Source organism: Pongo pygmaeus, chromosome 2, assembly GCF_028885625.2.
Source record: "Pongo pygmaeus isolate AG05252 chromosome 2, NHGRI_mPonPyg2-v2.0_pri, whole genome shotgun sequence".
Lineage (NCBI taxonomy): Eukaryota > Metazoa > Chordata > Mammalia > Primates > Hominidae > Pongo > Pongo pygmaeus.
In genome coordinates, this window is record NC_085930.1 from 126522995 (window position 1) to 126547083 (window position 24089).

The 24089-nt window shown below is 38.3% G+C and overlaps 1 protein-coding gene across 17 annotated transcripts in view; it reads left to right on the top strand.

Moving 5' to 3' along the window:
* Positions 1-24089, top strand: part of NEK10 (NIMA related kinase 10) — a 264785-nt gene that overhangs the window by 16403 nt on the left and 224293 nt on the right. For all 17 annotated transcript variants that reach the window (XM_054479800.2, XM_054479798.2, XM_054479804.2 and 14 more), the window contains 4 exons: positions 92-202; positions 489-549; positions 6817-6947; positions 8664-8762. In XM_054479800.2, coding sequence (XP_054335775.1) covers positions 129-202; positions 489-549; positions 6817-6947; positions 8664-8762 — 365 coding nt within the window. In that variant the 5' untranslated portion in view covers positions 92-128. The remainder of the gene's footprint in view (positions 1-91; positions 203-488; positions 550-6816; positions 6948-8663; positions 8763-24089) is intronic.

A 24089-nucleotide genomic window follows, 5' to 3' on the forward strand; every position in this document is an offset into this window, starting at 1 on the left:
AGATGTTATAAGTGGGTTTTGTCTGTATTAACTGAGAATATTTTGGCGCACACAACCCAACTAAAATTTTCCCTCTGGTTTAATTTGAAAGGAATGTGATGTTAATTCTGGGGCGTTGATGTTTTACAATGCCTGATCAAGACAAAAAGGTGAAGACCACAGAAAAATCAACTGATAAAAAACAGCAAGAAATCACCATCAGGTAACTCCCTACTGAGTGTTTGCTAATTATTAACTCAGGCAGTGGCCATTGAACAGATTTAATGGCTTTTTGAGAAATAGAGAAGACTCTTGACAACTATTATTCAGAGTTACAGTGTTTACTGAAACATTTGGTCATTTCTAGTGTTCTAAAGAAAATGTTTAGTGTGTGTATACGTTCCAGTTGATAAAAGCAGGCCTCCAAGTGGCAATGCCATCAGTGGGTAACATGATCTTGTTCACCTGGAGCCTTCTGTGGGTTCACATTGTGTTGTTCTCTCTCCTAGGGACTATTCAGATCTTAAAAGACTTCGGTGCCTTTTGAACGTCCAATCAAGCAAACAACAGGTAGTGTTTTCAAAGAATGTTCATGTGGTAATAAAAGAAAAATCATATGTTTCCAAAGGGCTCCATTTAACATCTCTACGAACGATATGTCTGCTTTTCTTTGCTCATTCGCATCTTTGCTCTTTCTTCATCTGGCTGTTTCTCTGACACCTGGTTCAGGCTTTGTCAAGACTTGGCATCCACATTCTTCTCTCAGGCCAGGCCCTGCTTTAACCTATGCTTGTCACCCTGTGTCCTACTTAGCAAACCCTTTCCTCTTCGGTCTGTAAACAAACTGCATACTCTTTTACTGAATGGCCAACCTTTGGCTTTCCGAGCTTTAGGGAAATTGTTATTTTCAAAGCACTTGCTATCACATTTTTCTCCTCCTTCCCCCTCACTCTTCCCAATCCTGCCCCCTTGCTACAGTACCACTCTTGAGGCTTGCTGCACAATGTACCTCACCAAAAAGAGGGGCAAGGAGTGATTTTTGGCTATTTTTATAGTAGCATTTTAATGTTTTTATTAGAGAAAAAATGGTACTTCTGCTTGAATTTATCTCCAAACTTTTCATTTTGGTTTTGCACCTGTGAGACTTTGGAAAGTCATGAGATTAGAGGCCATCCAGGGAGGCTTGGGGAGCAGCATAGCAATGCTAATAATAATGAAAATGGCAGACACTTATTTAGCACCTTAACTCATAAATGGCAGGGATGGGACCTGAACCCTGGTAGTCTGGCTCTAAAGTCTACATTGTTCTTGCTTAAGTAAATTTGTTTAAGAGCTCATGTGTTTGATAATCCAGCCCTGATAGTTTTTGTTATATCAACCACATTTACCAGAGAACTATAGCATTTCTATCTGCTTATACTGGAAAATGATTTGATGGCATATAAAAGCCAAATAATGATAGTTCATATTTAGGGAACACTTTCTATGTGCCCGCTGCTTTACGTGCATTACCCTGCTTAATAATTGCAACTCCCGTTTTTACAGATGAGGAAACAGGCACAAAGAAATCAAGTGACTTTCCCAAGATCAAACAACCTCCTAATTGGTGAAGTCTAGTTCTGAACGCAGACACCCCATCTTTGCAGTGTGTGCTTCTAAATGCTGAGATACCTGTTAAATGACTTGCAAAATTAAGTCCGTTCTTTCTGAAAGAGGCAAGCAAGATGGCTAGGCATACAGTTTAGAGTGTAGTGCCCATTCTTTCCCACTGTACATCCTGTGATGTAACCATAATATCAAAGACTTTTACTTTTTGCTTTTACTATTTCCTTCTCCTAAATTTCTTTCTTATAAAATCTCACCCATTTTCAAGACCCAACTCTAATGATATTAACTCCATATAGTTTCCATTCTAGAGGTGATCTCTGTCTTCCCAAGGTTCCTTCTTTTACTGCTGTGGCGTTATTTTCTCCTGTGCTTTGGAAACTCTTGTTTACATGTCTTATTTCCTGACAAGATCTTGTATTTCCTAATGCCAGCAACTTTGACTTTTGCCTCTGGTTCACTATATTTGATGAGTTCTTGGCCAGATTTTGCTAAATTGAATTGTGACTTGAGAATTGGGTCACCACATGAGGATGTATAACCTCTTAGCCAGGGCAAAAAACAAAACAAAACAAAACAAAAAAACCAAAACCAAAAACCAATATGGTTTTTCTGGCTCTAATTTTCCAACTTTGAAGTTTATGCTTACTAGATCTCTTGTGTGCCCTTTCAACACTGCTTGCTTGATAACATCTGGCAGGCTTAATGAAAGTTAATTTAGTGATTTTTCCCCCTTTAACCAATTTTCAAATTTGCAATCTGTTGTGGGACAATTTTACATAGCATATATTTTTGTAAAATCTTTCACATGTACAAAAATGTATATTTGTAATGCTTGAGTTATTCACAAAATAGATGGTACTAAAAAAAATAAAAATACTGTCAATTTAATGAAGATCCTTAGGTTTACAAAATTAATCCCTAATTGTGTTTATAAAAGTTTCATTCATTTGTAATTTTGAAATAAGAAATGTCATCCTGTCCTCCTTTTGGTAAAATAATGTGGAGACATTTATAGGAGAGGGAAGATATTGGAGAAAATAACTCAAGTTACACTTATTTATACTTTGCTTGTTCCAGAAAGAGTCATTAAGAGCTTATAAAGAGACAGAAAGTGTGATAGGTTGTCATACATTAAAACCAGGGCCCAAAATAAGAGAAAAACAACGGTTGGGAGCAAAGTAGAGTTGGGGTCAAGCAGAAATGCTCAACAAAATATACACATCGGCAACATATTTGGTTCGGAGATTTTCAGTACTCAATTTGAAAAGTGAAACCTGTGATTAAGGCCCACTCAGCTGCATTTCTGCACTAACAAGTTGTGGCCTGTTTTTTGCAAATGAACCAGGCTGGCCAAATTCAGGTTACAGAGGAAATCTACCTTGTGGGTAGAGAGTGCAGAGAACTGAATGCCCTTCCTCTGGATCTCTAAGGAGCGAGGCTACTTCCCCCGTTGTTCCATTGTGTTCCAGTGTTCTACTTTTGTTCTTTGTCCTGACCTACACTGTGTATCTCTGCATATCTCTAGGACAGTCTCATAATGTGACAGAACTGGAGACAGAGACACACAGAGGCAGAAAAGCCTCATTCAGGATGAGCAGGGTTAGAATAATCATAATCCAGGAAAACCCAATAACTCAAGAAAAAGAACTGCCCCAGGATTACTGAGGCAAAGTGAAACTACAAAGCTGATTGGAGATGTCACCAGAGGTTTTCACAAATCTTGAAGCAACCTGATGAGACCTGGAATTCAGATTATTTTCTTTCTCCACATTTAGAGCCATAGGAAGCTAAGGAATTTATGTGCAATTTTAAAAAAAGATGGAAGAAAGAAGAAAATTAATTTGTTATGGGCTTATTAATTGTCTTGAAATAAAGGAGGTTTTGATAGATGCTGTAAAAAGAAAATGTATAAGGCATGGTGGTGGCTCTTATGTTTTGAGAGAGCAGGAGTAGGCACAGATAATTATGGTATGAGGTAAGACACCATCCTGGTTGAATGATGCATGCAGTGAGGATATAGCTTTTGAGGAACAGGGAGCCAATTTTAGCTTGAATGACAAGGAAGGAGGTGGTTCTTAAAAAATAGGCTGGTTGTCCGTCAGTGGAATTGATGGAAAGGGCATTCTAGGTGAAGTGAGTAAAATAATCAAATATCTGAAGGAAGAAAAATGACAAGAATTTAAGTAAAAGGGTGACTAGACATTTCTATTCAATAAATAAAGCTGGAAGACACTGTTTAATGTCTGAAAGCCTATCTATGAATTTTGGACTTGATTCCATAAGCACCAGAGAACGTTGAAGTTTGCAAGCAGAAGTGACACGACATTCTTGACATTCTGGTCCATGGACTGCAACCCCCTCCCGTGACTCATGGGACTGTAGCTCCTTGAAGACAAGAAGCCATGACTGTTCTGCTTACTATATATATACAGTGTCTCACACAATGTCTGGTATATGATGTGTCTGCAACAAATACACTGAATTAATGGATGAGCTTTTCTGAAGGTGGTTTAGCAGATGAATTAGTTTGGCAAAGAGACTGAGAACAAAGTGAGCATTTGTTCCACAGCTTCACATTTGAATACCTACAATATGCCCATCTCTGTTAGAGGTGCTAAGAGCACAAAGATTAATAGATGTGATGCTGCCCTCAGGGTGGCCAAATTCAAGGGGAAAGGATGTTGTGTAAGCTATACATTATACTAGCCTGAGATAAGTTTTGAAAAAGAGGTAAGCATGGTATTGCCACCAGGAAAGGAATGAATAGCTCTATCCAGGAAGGCTTGGGCAAGTGCTTGTCAGGAGGTTGAGTCACACCCTGACCCAAGATCAGGAGTAACAGGCCGCAGATGCCCAGGTGTGGAGAGATCAGACACCCAGAAGATAGACAAATTGGGGACCCAAGAGAAAAGACTCTAGGTTTTGAACTGGATTCTGAATGTACATTTCTTTCATATGAAGTGCTACTTGCTTCAAGATGCCTACTACTAGGTTCCTGGTCTTTGCAACTATCGATGCCAAATCCATCTTATCTACCCGTTTTTTGTGAGTTGATTTCCGATACAGGCCGCCTGCTCTGCCTGCAAAGGGAATGGCTGCAAGCTGCGGCAGCTTTCCACTCCTCTCTTGGAATCACCTGGGCTTGCTTTCTCTGTGCTGGCTAATTTCTCTCTTGCAAACTTTTCTAGGAGTTGTGCTAATGGTAAGGGGGTTTAGAGTTTCTTGGGCCTGGAAAACCTGCTTCTTTTTTGCCGTGTATCATGATATTTTGAGTATAACATGGGAAAATTTGCTTGTGCTGTTAATTCATGTTAGATATCATTTGGATTAATAGTTCATATTCAGAAATAACCTAATTTGTAATGACAAATTTTATTCATTTAGCAAAATTCATCTGTATAATAGGAATAATTATGAGGATTAAAAGAGTATGTACAAAGCAATTAGAACTATGCTTGACACATAGCAAGTGTTTTATAAATAGTAACTCATGCAATTTTCATAACTCTTGAGTTATATACTATTATTATTTCCATTTTAATGATACAGAAACTGATGCACAGAGGGATTGAGTAAAGTTTCTAAGATTATGCAGCTAGTTAATGGTAGATTTAAACTCATAGAATCTGGCCAGGGAATTCGTTGTCTTAACCACTAAGCGTTGCTGACTCAGCCTATTGTCTTTTGGTGGTTGTAGATTGGCTGACCGAATTGAGATAGAAAAGTAGTTTTATAGGATGGAAGATTTATTATTAACATTTTGAAAATCTGACCGTGGCTGGCATATGATAAAAAAGGATTTTAGTTTTTTCGTTAACTATTAAACAATGTCTTTATTATAATCCATTTTTCTGTAAGCTGACCTTATAAAAAGTCGGGCATATTCTCTTTGAATAAAGAAATGATGTCTTTTTTTTTTTCTTTTTGAGATGGAGTTTCACTCTTGTTGCCCACACTGGAGTGCAATGGCACGATCTTGGCTCATCGCAACCTCTGCCTCCTGAGTTCAAGTGATTCTCCTGCCTCAGCCTCCCAAGTAGCTGGGATTACAGGCATGCACCACCACACCTGGCTAATTTTGTATTTTTAATAGAGACAGGTTTCTCCGTGTTGGTCAGGCTGGTCTTAAACTCCCTACCTCAGGTGATCCACCCACCTGGGCCTCCCAAAGTGCTGGGATTACAGGCATGAGCCACTATGCCTGGCTGGAAATGATGTCTTCATACTGATTTACATTAAATACTTCAGTGAAATAAGACAACAAGTGCAACATATTATAACTTTGTTTGGTAATATATAAAATGGAATAATTTACTGAAAAATGATTTTTTTGTTATGTTATACTCTGCTTACCTCATCTGTAATAATTTAGCTAATTATAGAACGTCCTTCATTTGTACTTTGGAAAAAACAGGATATTTGTCTATACCATGCTCAACTTTATTGTGTTATCAGAAACCTTCGGGTTATCCCAATTATAGACAAATACTGGTAAGTGAAACTATTTGAATACTGATAACCTGACAATTTATTATTGCAAGTGGAAGCATAGTGAAGTTGTTGTAGTTAAATTTTTACTTATGGTAAATTTGATAATATATTTTAATGTCTTTTATAAATATGATTGAGTAATCAGGATGTTCAGACTGATTAAAAGTGATAGAATCTTCTTTATTGTTATATCCCTAACACCAGGAAAATAGTGTGTACACCTGGTAAATATTGAAGAATAAATGAATGTATGATGACTCATTCTCAATTTGGGCACTCTGCTCTATATCAGAGTGTTCTACCTGGATCCAGGAGCTCTCTAGTCAGCTTGCACGTTTGAATCACATGAGAAACTTCAAAACCTCCTGATGCCCAGGTGTCACCCCAAACCTGTATCTGTTTTAGGTGCTGGGGTAATAGCATTGAACAAAAACAGGCAAGTTCCTGCTTGTGTTGAGGTGACATTATGATCAAGGGAGACTAAAAGTAGATAAATAACTGTCAGATATGACAAGTGGTGTTACAAGCTATGAAGAAAAATAAAACAGTGTAAGGTAGATGTTTAAGTCAAAGATGCTTGATTTGAATCTTGGAAAACCCTTACATTTGAAAGGGTTGTTATCTTAATTATTGGCCTGGAAAAAAATCTCATTCTCCTCATCCTCCCCATATTTTGTTACTTTCTTTATCCCGTGCTGAATTGTGATCCTCATGTACTCTATGCTTCTATTTCTGTAGCTTCCAGCCATTAACTTCGATAGTGCCCAAAATAGCATGACGAAGTCTGAGCCCGCCATCAGGGCGGGTGGACACAGAGCTCGGGGTCAGTGGCATGAATCCACAGAAGCTGTTGAACTTGAAAATTTTAGGTAAGAAATCCAGCATCTCCATCTTCAGCAACTTATTCTGCTTAGCTCACAGTTTTATTTAAGTTTATCCCAGGAGCTAAAATTTAAAACCCACTTCAAAATTTACCATAGAGATTCTTAATTTAATATTTTCAGTTAGTTCTTAAACCATTCCCAGAAATAATATGTAAATAACAGGTTTAATGGGTACAGGTGGAACTGACCTGGGAGATTTAGTACCCTATGCTGACATGCGTTTGGCATTGCTCAACGAGGAAGTGGTTCCAGATTATTGGCCTGGTTAGGCTTGTCCCAATCTTTGTCTGTCTAGATCTTGCCAGTAATGAGATGGCATAAAAGGAGCCGTTGCTGTGAACAGATGTGGTGGTTAAAGTATGTCGTTGTCAAAACAACTGAGGTTTTCAGTTGAAGGGGTTGCGGCACACCTCTAACATTGAAAGTGTCAGGTAATGTTCATCTCTGTTGCCATGCAGACCTCTGCAAAGTTACACATTCTTGTGGGCCACTCCCCTCTCGGGAGCTGGTTCTCTCAGTTTTACAGTGTGCTTGGGTCATTTGGCACTAAGTACCATGTAAATAGTAAGTGGCATGAAATATCAATATGAATATTCTAGAAGGATCATTTGTTTATTTGGCCTAGATTTTGTTTTTGTTTCCCTATCGTCTTATGACAACAAATTTAATAGTATGGGAAAGTTACATGACATTTCATGTGTTCATATTTTAAAAATATATTTTTAGTGAGGAACACTTAAACACTTAAAAAATTGTCATAAAGTGAGTACCAGTGCCCATGTACTAAGAAACCATTACAACCCTCAGGTCACTAGGATGGGGACATGCTGTCCAATGGCATCTGAAAGACTGAGAAGGCAGAACATTACGCATGGCAACATAAGGTTACACACCTTTCCTTTGAGGTTGTATGTTCATGGAATTCCAGCTTATTTGTCTTAGATCTTAAAATTAGTTTTATTTAATTATGTGCAAAAATATTGTATCATGTATTTGGTAGCAATGTGACCCTTTTATTATCTCTTATCCTTTTCCAGTTTTAAAATAGAATGTTTTAGAGGTATTTTTAACCTCTTTGGTGGGCTGTAAGATCAGCAAAAAGAAGCTGAAGCTGGAATATCTCCGAATTTTGTTAAACACACACACAAAACCATATAAACAATCAACAGTGACAGTCAACATGGCTGAAGGTGTATAAAGTGTGTTAATAAACTCTTCTTATCTAGAAGGTATTATAAATGATAACCACTGGTGTTGATAGCAAGATCAGCCAGTGGCGTCGAGGGTATGTGGAAAAGTGGAGAGGGAATTCTTCTCTTCTTCCTGTTACACAGCTGTCTAAATAATGTGCCCCAATCATTCTTTCTCTCCATTTACCCTTTTCTTCCCTCCAACCAATTTTAGCCATTAGTGTTTATAGGGAATAATTTAATGAATATGTTAAAAGGAAATACATATGCTTGACTATATTTTATTTTTAACCTTATAATTGAATTTCTATTTCCTATTTTAACAGCTGATAGTTGCTTTTAGCAACATGTTAAATGCAAGTCTCCTTCAATATTTGCCTGAATCCTCATTAGTATAGTGGTTAGTAATAATGAAAACGTTACCTGAACATAGATGATCTTTGTCTGCATTGGCAATTTTGAGACAGCCTGATCTCTATTACAAAATCCTTTTCTGTTTGTTTTGTCTCAGTATAAACTACAAGAATGAGAGAAATTTCAGCAAACATCCTCAGCATAAACTATTTCAGGCGATCTTTACCGCCTTGGTGAAAAATAGACTCATATGCAGGTAAGATTTTTCCTGGAAAACAGGCTTTTACTGAAGAGTGGCATATGTCTTCTATCTTGTCTCTAGAACATGATTTGAAACATCTTACAGGATTGAACATGTCATTAAAGGAAAGAAGGAGGCAAATGAGTAGGCATTACAGATGATCTCATTAAAATCACTGATTAGGTACTGAATTTAGCTGAATTTTATGACAGATAAGGAAAATGGGAAAACACTCAAGTTATCATGTTTTCTTTATTTTCTTTGAGTTTGGATACTCAAGGAGGAATTTATTGTGTGGGACCTTATGAAAGAGACATTGGACAACACCACGGACAACATTCTTATGCTGCACTTTTGCAGTGATTTAATGACTGGTTAAATGGACTGCGCAAGCCTTGATCTTGAGGAAAGAAAGGATGAGTGTGTAACATCCAGCCACAGCCTCATAAAGATGTTTCTTCTCAGGACCAAATCGAACATTCCTTTCTTTGCCTTCTTAACACAGGTGCAGTGTTGGGACTGTAGAGGAAGGATTAGTTAACAAGTCCTCTGGATTCTCTCTCACAAATATCAGGGGTTTTCAGGGAGCCATTGATTGTTGCTGGATTGCAGTCAGGTCTGAATTTTCTGTCCATTCTGAGCTGCTTCATAGAAGAGCTGGGTATGCTGCTGCCAGATGCAAAGGAGTCTCCTAACAGTGTGTCACTATAGGGTCCTGTCTTTTGCTCTTTTCAGGAGGCGCATGCTCTTCACACATGCATCAGTTGAAAAATGCCTATAAAGAACCTTAAATCTTCCTTGTCACTTTGTTGTGATTTGATTGAGATATGTGAATTCCATCCCAGTGAAAATGGAAAAACATTATTTCTATTGTGAAAAATAAAAATAGGAGTATTAATAATTTAATGCCTTGATCAAAATAAAAGTCTGACTTGGCCCAGTGCAATAGCTGATTTTAAGTAGAACAGCATTCTGACAGGTCCTCCATGACGAGTCAGCTACTCAATACGTGCTTAAGTGATGACCTCATATCTCCATCTTTTAGATGGGGTCATTTAGTATTACGTATTTAAGTATTGGACTTAAATGACTGTCCAATACATTACTTTTGTTTAAAACAATACAGAATTGAGACTGCATCTGTCATGCCTTTGTACTTAATTTAAGCAGAGGATTATTAGACTGGCTCAGATGATACAAGAAGCCTAAAATCTTTACCAAGGTTATGTAATTGGGTCACTGTTCAGTTATACAAGAAGCCTAAAATCTTTACCAAGGTTATGTAATTGGGTCACTGTTCAGTTCTCGATTACACACTCAAAGATTGTTCAAAGATTAATGAACACTGCAAAGAACCTGAAGTTACATATATATTTCAACTGTTTTCTGCTTAGATTGAATGGAGTGAAACAATGGTAATAGCAGAATCATTATGCATAAAATGGTATTAGGAAATAAAGTTCTTTTTTTTTTTAAAGCCAGCTCACATGGACTCTTCAAGAGATGCCCAGTAGACTGTTTATTGGGTCAATACTTTGGGGGAAGGCACTAGATGCAGAAATTGTTAGGAAGAATAACTGGGCACTGGTTGGCATCAACTAGTTGAAAAAGATCTCAACAATTCTAAAGTCAAGAGATCTCTTTTCAGGGTGTTTTAAAATTCTTAGTGATTAAGGGAGCATCTTAGGCTGGATGAAGTTACTGGCTTGTAACATGAGCAGTACCTGGAAGTCTTCAAACTGGGAAGAGATAATTGTAGATCTCTTTGCTTTCATAGTATGAGATGGAATTCAGGAATGTTGAACATCAAGGGCATCCTTTTATGTCATCCTGTGGCTGCTGACAGCTTGTTATGTTCAGTTCTATTCTAAAGGCATTGGGTAAAAGATGGCTTAAATATAAAGGTTTTCCACTGTCCCTCACCCCATATAACCTTGCTAAAATAGCCAGGATCATTCCTCCATTTTTTTTCTTCCCTTCTAACTTTAGACTTATAGAAGAATTACACCTCAGGACCTTTTCTGATATGGCTTGTTATCCCCTTTCTTTGCAAACATGAGATTTAGTGTTGGGTTGAAGGCTTAGATTCAATTTGATAAACAAACTGGTAAGCATGTACTGTGTGCAAGGAAGGGAGGAAGTAAGTGGTGAAGAAGGACAAGAGGGTGAAATTAAAAAAATTAACAGGACATGTGGTCTTCTTCTCCCTGGGGACTCAAATTCTACTCTGATCAGCAAGACAATTACCCAATAAAGGAAAATGTACTAAATATATACAATTTGTGTTAACACAACTAACTAAAGGCTGCATGAGATTGAGGGGTGTGTGGGAATTTGGGTCCTTGGTCCAATTATGGTTGTAGATAAGACATTCAGCGTGTTATGCTACTCAATTTTGCCCTGAAAATATGACTTATTGGGAATTTAGTCTCATTTGTGAAGTGTGACCCCTTTCAACTCATTTCTCAATGTCTGCCCAATTGGTGATAATGTTCCTCTTCTATTTTACTTACCCCAACTCCAGCCTTTCCCTAAATCACATTTGTGGACACCTCCTTTCTGTGTTTTCCTAAGACTGATTTGTGATTACTCCCCCATTCTCAGAATGAAATTGCCAGATGGCATCTGAAACTGGAAAAGACTTGTTAATCCAGAGTCAGATAAGGTAACACTGCAAATACCTCACAGTAAATCTCCAAGGACAAGGGAAAGTATCATCCCTGAGCCTGGGGTTACTCCTAGTTACACAATAGTAACTAATCTTTAAAAAAATCCTTTTATAATAGTATTTATTTATAATATACTGCTATATAATATTTTACATATTTATGGGGTACATGTGGTATTTTGTTACATACATAGAATGTGTAATGATCAAGTCAGGGTATTTGAGGTGCCCATCACTTTGAGGATTTGTCATTTCTATGTGTTGAGAACTCTCTTCTAGCTACTTTGAAATAGACAATACATTGTTGTTAACTATAGTCACGCGACTCTGCTGTCAAATGATGGAACTCATACCTTTCATCTAACAATACATTTGTACCCATTAACCTACCTCTTTATCCCCCCTTGCACTCACCCACCCTTCCTGGACTCTGGTATCTATTATTCTACTCTCTATCTTTATGAGACTGACTTTTTTTAAGCTCCCATGTATGAGTGAGACCACATAATATTTGTCTTTCTATGCCTGGGTTATTTCACTTAACATAAAGCCTTCCAGTTCCATCCATGTTGCTATAAATGATGTGTTTTTTTTTCTTTTTTATGGCCAAATAATGTTTCATTTTGTATATATACTACATTTTAAAAATTCATTTGATTGTTGGTGGACACTAAGGTTGATTCCATATCTTTGCTTTTGTGAACAGTGCTGCAATAAACACGTGAGTGCAAGTATCCCTTTGTTATACTGATTTCTTTTTCTTTGGATAGATACCCAGTAGCAGAATTGCTGGATCTTGTGGTTCTATTTTTATTTTTTTTGAGAAATCATCATAAGGTTCTCCACAGCAGTTGTACTAACTTGCATTTCCACAAACAGTCTATGAGTTCCCTCTTATCCACATCCTCATCTTTTAGTTTTTTGTCTTTTAATCATAGCTATTCTAACTGGGGTAAGATGATATCTCCCTGTAGTTTTGATTTGCATTTCTCTGATGATTAGTGATGTTGAACTTTTTTTCATATACTTGTGGGCTATTTGTATGTCTTCTTTTGAGAGCTGTCAATTCATGTCCTTTGCCCACTTATTTTATTTTACTTTAAGTTCTGGTATACATGTTCAGAACGTGCAGGTTTGTTACATAGGTATACATGTGCCATGGTGGTTTGCTGCACCTATCCACCCGTTGTCTAGGTTTTAAGCCCCGCATGCATTGGTTGTTTGTCCTAATGCTCTCCCTCCTTTTGCCACCCACCACCCAATAGGCCCCAGTCGGTGATGTTCCCCTCCCTGTGTCCATGTGTTCTCATTGTTCAACTTCCACGTATGAGTGAGAACATGCGGTGTTTGGTTTTCTGTTCCTGTGTTAGTTTGCTGAGAACAATGGCTTCCAGCTTCATCCATGTCTCTGCAAAGGACATGAACTCATTCTTTTTTATGGCTGCATAGTATTCCATGGTATATATGTGCCACATCTTCTTTATACAGTCTATCATTGATAAGCATTTGGGTTGGTTCCAAGGCTTTGCTATTGAAAATAGTGCTGCAATAAACATACGTGTGCATGTGTCTTTATAGTAGCATGATTTATAATCCTTTGGGTATTACACAGTAATGGGATTGCTGGTTCAAATGTTATATCTGGTTCTAGATCCTTGAGGAATTACCATGCTGTCTTCCATAATGGTTGAACTGATTTACACTCCCACAAACAGTGTAATAGTGTTCCTATTTCTCCACAACCTCGCCAGCATCTGTTGTTTCCTGACTTTTTAATAATCACCATTCTAACTGGCGTGAGATGGTATCTCATTGTGGGTTTTTTTTTTTTTTTTTTTTTTCTGAGATGGAGTCTCGCCCTGTGGCCCAGGCTGGAGTGCAGTGGCCCAATCTCGGCTCGGTGCAACCTCCGCCTCCCGAGTTCAAGTGATTCTCCTGCCTTAGCCTCCCAAGTAGCTGGGACTACAGGCGCGCACCACCACACCTGGCTAATTTTTGTATTTTTAGTAGAGTTGGGATTTCATCATATTGGCCAGGCTGGTCTCAAACTCTTGACCTCGTGATCCTTCCACCTCAGCCTCCCAAAGTGCTGGGATTACAAGCGTGAGCCACTGTGCCCAGCCCTCGTTGTGGTTTGGATTTGCATTTCTCTAATGACCAGTGATGATGAGCTCCTTTTCATATGTTTGTTGGCTACATAAATGTCTTCTTTTGAGAAGTGTCTGCTCATATCCTTTGCCCATTTTTTGATAGGGTTGTTTGTTTTTTTCTTGGCAATTTGTTTAAATTTCTTGTAGATTCTGGATATTAGACCTTTGTCAGATGGGTAGATTGCAAAAATTTTCTCCCATTTATAGGCATGGACAAGGACTTCCTGACTAAAACACCAAAAGTAATTGCAACAAAAGTCAAAATTGACAAATGAGATCTAATTAAACTAAAGAGCTTCTGCACAGCAAAGGAGACTATCCTCAGAGTGAACAGGCAACTTTGCCCACTTTTTAATGGTATAATTTGCTTATTTTTTGCTATTGATTTGTTTGAGTTCCTTGTATATTTTGGATATTAGTCGCTTGTTGATGAATAGTTTGTAAATATTTTCTCCTATTTAACAGGTCGTCTCTTCGCTCTCTTGATTGCTTCCTTTGCTGTGCAGAAGTTTTTAGTATAATATAGTTCCATTTGTCTATTTTTGTTTTAATGTCTGTGCTTTTGAGGTCTTAGCCATAAAATCTTTGCCTAGACCACAACCTACAGAATGGGAGAAAATTTTTGCAATCTAGCCATCTGACAAAGGGCTAATATCCAGAATCTACAAAGAACTTAAACAAATTTACAAGAAAAAAAGAAGCCCATCAAAAAGAGGGCAAAGGATATGAACAGACACTTCTCAAAAGAAGACATTTATGCAGCCAACAGACATATGCAAAAATGGTCATCATCACTGGTTCACAGAGAAATGCAAATCAAAACCACAATGAGATATTATCTCATGCCAATTAGAATGGCAATCATTAAAAAGTCAGGAAATAACTTAGGATGTGGAGAAACAGGAACACTTTTACACTGTTGGTGGGAGTGTAAATTAGTTCAACCATTGTGGAAGACAGTGTGGCGATTCCTCTAGGATCTAGAACTAGAAACACCATTTGACCCAGCAATCCCATTACTGGGTATATACCCAGAGGATTTTAAATCATTCTACTGTAGACACATGCACAGATATGTTTATTGCAGCACTATTCACAATAGCAAAGACTTGGAACCAATCCAAATGTCCATCAATAATAGACTGGATAAAGAAAATGTGGCACGTATACACCGTGGAGTACTATGCAGCCATAAAAATGATGAGTTCATGTCCTTTGCAAGGACATGGATGAAGCTGGAAACCATCATTCTTAGTAAAATATCACAAGGACAGAAAACCAAACACCGCATGTTCTCACTCATAAGTGGGAGTTGAGCTATGAGAACACATGGACACAGGGAGCGGAAGATCATATACCCAGGCCTGTTGGGGGGCTGGGAGAGGGATAGCATTAGGAGAAATACCTGATGTAAATGATGAGTTGATGGGTGCAGCAAACCAACATGGCACATATATACCCGTGTAAGAAACCTGCACGTTGTGCACATGTACCTTAGAACTTAAAGTATAATAATAAAAGAAGAAAAAAATTAAAAACTAGCAATCAAAACCCTAAAAAAAAAATCTTTGCCTACACCTTCCTATGTTTCATAGGAAAGTGTTTTCTGTTTTTATTTAGTAGTTTCATAGTTTTGAATCTTAATGTTTAAGTCTTTAATCCATCTTGTGTTGATTTTTGTATATGGTGAGAGAGAGATAGAGGTCCAGTTTCATTCTTCTGCATACTGATATCCAATTTCTTCTGCACCATTTATTGAAGAGGGTGTCCTTTTTGCAGTGAATATTCTTGGTGCCTTTGTTAAAAATTAATTGGCTGTAAATATGTGGATTTGTTTTGGGGTTCTCTATTCTGTTCCATCAGTCTATATGTTTGGTTTTATACAATTACCATGTTGTTTTGGTTACTATGGCCTTGTAATATATTTTGAAGTCAGGTAGTGTGATGGGTCCTACTTTGTTCTTTTGCTCAGGATTGCTTTGGCTCTTCTGGTTCTTTTTTTGTTTCATATGAATTTTATTTCTTTTTTTTTCTATTTCTGTGAAATATGATCTTTTGATAGGAATTGCATTGAATCTGTATATTGCTTTGGGTAGTATGGTCATTTTAATGATATTAATTCTGATCCATGAGCATGGAATGTCTTTCCTTTGTGTCCTCCTTAGTTTCTTTCATCAGTGTTTTGTAGTTTTCCTTGTAGACATCTTTTACCTCGTTGGTCACATTATTTTTCTAGGCATTTTATTTTTTTGGTAGCTATCGGAAATGGGATTGTCTTCTTGATTTCTTTTTCAGCTATTTCATTGTTGGTGTATAAAATTTCTACTGATTTTTGTATGTTGATTTTGTATCCTGCAACTTTACTGAATTTATCATACCTGAGTCTTTGGTTTTTCTAAATATAAGATCCTGTCATCTGCAAAGAGGTAGATCTTCCTTTTTTTCCCTCCAAATGTGGATGCCTTTTATTTCTTTGTCTTGACTTATTGTTCTGGCTAGGACTTCCAGTACTATGTTGAATTTGAGTGGTGCAAGTAGACATCCTTGCATGTTCCATTTCTTAGAGGAAAAACCTTCAGTATGATGTTGGCTGAAGTTGATATTGTTATATATGGCCTCTATTATGTTGAGGTATGTTCCTTCTATGCGTAGTTTGTTGAGAGTTTTTAATCAGGAAGGATATTGGATTTTATCAAATGCTTTTTCTGCATCTATTGAGATGATCATATGTTGTTTATCCTTCATTCTGTTGATGTGATGTATAACATTTATTTACTTTTGCATGCCAAACCATTCTTGTTTCCCTCGTGTAAATCCCACTTGGTTGTAGTGTATTATCTTTCCAATATGCTATTTAATTTGGTTTGCTAGTACTTTGTTGAGGATTTTTACATCTATGTTCATTAGGGATACTCTTCTATAGTTTTCATTTTTTTTGTTTTATTCTTGTCTTGTTTTGTTATTGGGTAATGCTGGCCTCATACAATGAGTTAGAGAGAATTCCTTCCTCTTCAATTTTCTGGAATAGTTTCAGGAGGATTGATATTAGTTCTTCCTTATATGTTTGGTAGAATTCAGCAGTGAATCCACCAGTCCTAGGCTTTTCATTTTTAAGAGACTTTTTATTACTTATTTAATCTTGCTACTCATTATTGGTCTGTTGTTTTTTTATTTCTTCCTGCTTCAACCTTGGGAAGTTGTAGTTTCTAGGAATTTATCCATTTCCTCTAGGTTTTTCAGTTTGTTAGCATATAATTGTTCATAATAGTCTCTGATGATCTTTTGTATTTTTGTGTTGTCAGTTGTAATATCTCCTTTTCCATTTCTGATTTTGGTCTGGGTCTTTCTGTCTTTGTTAGTCTAGCTAGTGGTTCATTAATTTGTTCATCTTTTTGAAGAACCAACTTTTTGTTTTATTGATGCTTTTTGTTGTTTTTTAGCCTCTATTTTGTTTAATTCTGCTCTGATCTTTTTTGTTTCTTTCCTTCTGCTAATTTGGGGTTTGGTTTGTTCTTGCCTTTCTAGTGTCTTGAGGTGTATTATTAGATTGTTTAAAATCTTTCTGCTTTTTTGATGCAAGAATTTTATTGCTATAAACTTCCTTCTTAGTACAGCATTTGCTGTGTCCTACAGGTTTTGGTATGTCGTGTTTCCACGTTCATTTGTTTCAAGAAATTTTTCTATTTACGTTTTAGTTTCTTTATTGACCCAATGGTCATTCAGGAGCAAATGTTTAATTTCCATGTATTTGTGTAGTTTCCACAGTTCCTCTTGTTATTGATTTTTAGTTTTATTCCATTCTGCTCTGAGAAGATACTTGATATGATTTCACTTTTTAAAAATGTGTTGAGACTTACTTTTTAGCCTAACATCGTCTATCATGGAGAATGTTCTATATACTGAGGAGAAGAACTGTATTTTGCAGTTGTTGAGTTGTTGGATAAAATGTCCTGTTAATGTCTGTTATGTTCATTTGGTCTAATGTTCAGTTTAAATCCAATGTTTCTTTGTTGATTTTCTACCTAGAACCTCTGCTTACTGCTGAGAGTGGGGGTTTTAAAGTCTCTCGCTATTATTATATTAGAGTCTGTCTCTCTCTTTGGATCTAGTATTATTTGGTTCTTTTTTTTTTTTTTTTTTTTTTTTTTGAGACAGAGTTTCACTCTGTCATCTAGGCTGGAGTGCAATGGTGCATTCTCGGCTCACTGCAACCTCTAGCTCCCAGGTTCAAGCAAATCTCCTGCTTCAGCCTCCCAAGTAGCTGGGATTACAGGTGACTGCCACCAAGCCTGGCTAATTTTTGTAGTTTTTAGTAGAGAGGGAGCTTCACCATGTTGGCCAGGCTGGTCTCAAACTCCTGACCTCAGGTGATCCACTCGCCTCTGCCTCCCAAAGTGCTGGGATTACAGGTGTGAGCCACCATGCCCAGCCACTTTGGTTCTTTTTTAAGATATCTGTGTTTTTGGTAAATTTCTAATTTGTATCCTGAATTGTTTTTCTGATTTATTTATATTTTTTTGGACTTTTCTTATATCTCACTGAACTTCTTTTGAAACAATTTGAATTCTTTTTCCATGATTTTGTGAATTTATTTTTGATTGGGATCTATTGTTGGATAATCATTGTTCTCCTTTGGAGGTGTCATATTTCCTTTCTTTTTTATGTTTCCTGTGTTCTTACACTGACATCTGCACATCTGGTATAATAGTCACTTCTAATTTTTAAAATTGGCTTTCATATGGGAAGACATTTTCCTGAGGATGAATCTATAATGTTGGTTGGGTAGGGTACTTTGGTTTTGATTCTGGGTGAGTACAGTTGTGCAGTCTCTGTATGATTTCTTTCTCTATAAATGGTGTCAGTGGTATCTGAGATTTCCTCAGTGGCTTAGGCTGTAGTTATTATTGGAGGCTGGGGTGTAGTTTTGGTGGAGACTGGGACACAAGGTAGGCTAGTCTTCAGTCTCCTAGGGAGGCATCAGTGGGATAGCATGCCTATCCTGGGGACCCTGGATGGCATACACTGCCACTAGTGTTAGCAGGTCCAGTTGGGTCTATTCTTGGGCCTCCAAGTGGCTTACTTGGATGCCAGTAGTGGCAACCATGGGCTGGACAGGTAGAAGGGTTCTCATGCTCCTGAGCAGCTGGTGTGTTGTGTGTGATGGTAGTGGCAGTTGTAGGACTGCCCTCTAAGTCCCAAGTAATGCATGCTGGTGTTGGTGGTGGCTGCAATGGGCTAGGCACACTAGTCTCCAGGCCTGCAGGCAGCACATGCTGGTAGGTGCCAGCTGTGGTTGTAGTGGCTTGGTGGGTAGGCTCAACTTCAGGCCCTTGGGAGGAGTGTTTAGGTGCCAATGGTGGTAGACTAGGCTGGGCAATCCTCTGGCTCCTGGACTGTATGCTCTGTCATGGAGGGGAGGGTGAAGCTGGGCTAGGCTGGCTGGTCCTCAGGGCCCTGCAGTTGTGTGTACAGGTGTTGGCCATGGTAGGCAGGAATGGGGCAACCTCTAGGCCACTGGCAGAATGCCACTGGGTGGTGTTGGTGGGGAGGCAATGTTTTTAGTGATGGCAGCCTAGGCCAGCAGATGTTAAGCATGTGTGCCACTTGTACCTCAGCCCCAGGTATGGTAGCCCATGGTTGCTCATTCCTAAGCCCTGGGGTCAACAGCCAGCTCTTCTCTTGCACCTCTCTCCCAGCACTGCTGGCTTCCAGGATAGTGCATACTCTGTTGGGGGTAGGGCTCTAGAATGGTGCCTTGCTCAGCCCTGGTGGTAGCCTGCATCTTGTTCATGCCTCCTACCTGGGTATGGTAGCCCACGGTTGCTTGTGCCTAAGCCCTGTGGGCAGCAGCCCATGCTTCTCCCGCACCTCAGCCCTGGTGCTACTGGGTTGCAGGATAGCATGCAGTCTATTGAAGACAAAGTTCTTTTTTTTTTTTTCTTGAGATGGAGTTTTGCTCTTGTTGCCCAGGCTGGAGTGCAATAATGCGATCTTGGCTCACTGCGACTTCTGCCTCCCGGGTTTGAGTGATTCTCCTGCCTCAGATTCACGAGTAGCTAGGATTACAGGTGCCTGCCACCACACTGGGCTAATTTTTGTATTTTTAGTAGAGACAGGGTTTTACCATGTTGGCCAGGCTGGTCTTGATTTCCTGACCTCAAGTGATCTGCCTGCCTCAGCCTCCCAAAGTGCTGGGATTACAGGTGTGAGCCACTGCACCTGGCCATGGGTCAAGGAGCTCTCCCATGGCTAGGATTGCAGGAGTCCATGGTGTTAATATGGACCACTGATGGTCTCTCAGTCACCCTTTCCCTGTATTGTAGTCTCCCTTGGCTCCCAGCTGATCTTGGCTAAGCAGGCTTCCTCACTTCCTCCTCCTTCTTTACTTTAGGTATTGCCTGCCACTTTTCTACTGAATTCCAGTATTCTCTCTTGGGTGACCTATTTGAAGCGTAATTATCTACTAACTATATTGGTTCTTCTTAGCAGAGGAAGCAAGTACAAAATGCCCCTGGTCAGCTCTCTTGAATTGTTACTCCTGGTAACTAATCTCAAGGTGTGGCAAGATATGGAAACAAATTGTGGTCTTCCAATCTTTTTTTCTCTCATGACATCATTTGTGTGTAGTAGAGTTTGATTCCATTTCCATCTCATTTGCCTGAACGGGAAAGTACAAAGGGCGTTAGTATCCAAGACCAGGTTGTTATGAGCTGTGTAGGGAAGTTGTCAAAACATTATCATATTCTCTAATTAATTGACCTCTTATAAAATTGACCTCTATTCAGATATCTCTTGTGTATATCTGCTTCTCTGGAATTCCTCTTTGTTAGTACATTCCTTGCTGACGTGAAGATTCCGTATTACAAGGCAAATATTTATTTGTGAAACAAACTTGCAAATCTGGCTGAAGTTGTAGAATTTTATGAAGTTATTGAAAGTGATGGAGCTGAGCTGGTGGAATATGACCAATAAGGCTCAGGCAGAAATAGGTCACCTGACAATGAAGGAATAGAGTGTTAACCAGGAAAATGACGAAGTTATGTTTGGAAAAACAAAGAATAGGAGAGGACTTTCGGAAAAAATAATGAATCCTTCCAAATATATTCACAAAATAAACCTCTTTTTCTTGCAAAATCAAAAGTAAAGAAATAATTGGATCATGTTATATGAATATTTTTTCAGAAAAAGTGTTTCAAAAATGTCAGCAGAATTTATTCTTGCTTTGCTCTAGTTACCAGGGCAATGTTGCATTATAACTTAAATTTTGTTAAATGTAAAATAAAATACATCCTGGTTTCATAATTTATTTTTAAGGTGTTGTTTCAATCTTTCCTCCTGCTCTTTAATATGAAATTTGGTGTTATTTTCAAGTGGCTTTGCTTAACTGGCCTCGTTCTCGTACTATCGTTCTAGAATAACCAGGATATGCCTCTTCCTTTGCCTGTAACTTTTGTATAGGTAAGCTTGTCCAAGGTACTCATTCTAGTTGGAATGAGTTGGAAGAAACCATTTAGTATGACCTTATTTGTAAAAAAATTAATTTACTTTTCTGGAAAGAATAAGTTAGTATCCTTATTATTTTATACCCCAGTTTCCTGAGATATCTGCTACAAATTTGAAGAATTTTGGAAATGAGTCTGTAGGAAGTCTAGGTGAGAAATGTTTGCACGATGTATAAGAGAAAACTTGATGAATTAGGAGAAAACATCACAATGTTATTAGAAATTATCATAAAAAGTATTCTGAGAACATCATAGATACTTATAACCAAGAGGATTAATATAGTTATTTGTTTAGCTGTCAGACAATTCGTTATCAATGTCCTTTCCAGGACCTAGATCATGAAGCAAGTGACTCTTTTCCTTTCAAGCTTTACCTGGTCCTCAGCATTGACTATCCAGACTCCATCACAGAGGGAGGTTAGATGAGAGGACCAGAAGTTAGGATGCAGGGACAATCTCTTCAGTGTTTTGAATAAGTTCTTGAAATAGATGAAGCTAATGAAGAGATGCTTTTTCTGTGAATTTATCTCTTCAGCCAGTACAGAGGCCAATAGAGACCTTTGAAGGTTCCTTATTGCCTAAGAAAGGAGAAGCCTGGTCACCTTGGTAAAGCCTGTCAGATAGTTCAGAACCTACCTAGAGACAGAGCTTCAAGTTAGCACCATAGACTGGGCACAGATAAAATTTCATTAAGGCCTCAAAAGCCTTAGGTTTGTGTCTTTTTTTTTTTTTTTTTTTTTTTGAGACAGAGTCTTGCTTTATCACCCAGGCTGGAGTATAGTGGCCTGATCTCAGCTCACTACAACCTCCACTTCCTGAGTTTAAGCGATTCTCCCTGCCTCAGCCTCCCGAGTAGCTGGGATTACAGGTGCCTGCCACCATGACTGGCTAATTTTTGTATTTTTTAGTAGAGACGGGGTTTCGCCATGTTGGCCAGGCTGGTCTTGAACTCCTGACCTCAGGTGATCCGCCCGCTTCAGCCTCCCAAAGTGCTGGGATTACAGGTGTGAGCCACTGCATCCAGCCAGGTTTGTGTCTTTAGGTACTAAAAAATGTTATAACGGCCTATTCCTTAGTTGGTTCACATAGTTCTTTGAGCTCTTGTATCTTCTTGGCCTCATCTCTTTATTCTGTCCAGTGTCTTTCCTGGACTCATTGAGGTCAGAGTGAAATTTCTGTTCCTTTGAAAGTTATTCTTTTTGTCACCTCTGATCCTTTGACCGTGGTAGTCCTCTGCCTGAAGCACTCTGTCTCCACCTCTTTATAGTCTTTTATCCCCTGCTCAAGCCATTGACACTGGTTTTGTTAGGTGAACATTGAGGCTAAGATTGTTCATTTGGAATTACTTTGCATTAAATTATTTTGATTGCTTTAAAAATTTTGGAAAACAGAAAATTATAAAAACATGAAAATTTACTATTTATACTACCCTTAGAAACAGCTATATTAACTTTTGCTATATTTCCTTCTAATCTTTTAACAATTTTATGCTTTTTTCCTTCACTTATCTGATAGATTATTATGCACATACAAAACTACATTTTGCTTTTACCCAGAGTAGAACTTTTTAAACAGCTGGATCATTGTTTGAGAATGAAATTTGTCTTTTTTTCTCTCTTTTACTCGAAGCTTCACAACCTTAAACATAGACATGAAGCAAATAAGCTTTAACAACCTAAGATCTCATGTAGTCTTCAAGCAAATGATGATTTCCCTTCTTCCCATCACCTAACTTGGAGCAAATATCTAGCTCTTATATTATTATTTCTCATGCAATATTATCTAGGGTATTTTAGGTAAATGTGTACACACATGTACACACACACGGGCACAGTCAGCCCTCGATATCCAAGGGTTCTGCATCATCAGATTCAACCAACTGCAGATTAAAAAATATTCAGGAAAAACAATAAAAAACACAACAATTAAAAAATACTTACATAGCATTTATGTCATATTAGGTATTATGAGTAATCTAAGATGATTTATAGTACATGTGAGAATATGTGCAGGTTCTGTGGATTTTGGTAACCATGGGGGTCCTGGAACTCCTGAGGATACCAAGGGATGACTATATATACCAAAAAAGGCATGAAATTATAGAGGTAGAATGGACTCTGAAGAAAACCTTCTTAAGCCTCATTTGATAATGTGGGAGATGAGCAGGTAAGGTCCAAGGTCCTGAGACAAAGCCATGGCTGATACTCTTTTCTCTTATGCCTCACAGATTCCCTTGTTCTTTACTAATCAATGCACATTTAAAATTTGTTTTAGGTGTGCACCAGGGAAAAGTATTACTTTGGTAACCAGACTTACTGCTTCTTGTGTAGCTCATTCACTTTGCTGTCAATAGGCATGAAGTGAAAATGTTCCTACCTTCCCAGGAAAGAACTGGTTGTTCCTTGGCTACAGGTAACCACCAGAACCAGTTTTAAACCTGGCCAAATCAATAAATGACAGTTTCTCATGAGTACATGAGTTTCTGAGAGCCAGGAAGTAACTGACAGTCACATTCTGGGAGCTGCATTTCCACAGTTAAAAATCAACCAATGCCCAAACAGCCTTGTGAAACCTGGCCTTTCCTAAATTTTCCTATCCACTTTGCTCCAAGAAATGGGGCCTTCTAAGTACACTCTCTGTATTAGTCTGTTTTCACATTGCTAATAAAGACATACTCGAGACTGGGTAATTTATACAGGAAAAAAGTTTAATGGACTTACATTTCCATGTGGTTGGGGAGGCCTCACAATCATGGCAGAAGGCAAGGAGGAGCAATTCATGTCTTACATGGATGGCAGCAGGCAAAAAGAGCTTGTGCAGGGAAACTCCCATTTTTAAAACCATCAGATCTCATGAGACTCATTCACTATCACAAGAACAGCACAGGAAAGACCTGCCCCCATGATTAAATACCTCCCACCAGGTCCCTCCCACAACATGTGGGAATTCAAGATGAGATTTGGGTGGGGACACAGCCAAACCATATCACTCTCCTTTGCTGTAAATTCATCTTTTGTTATAC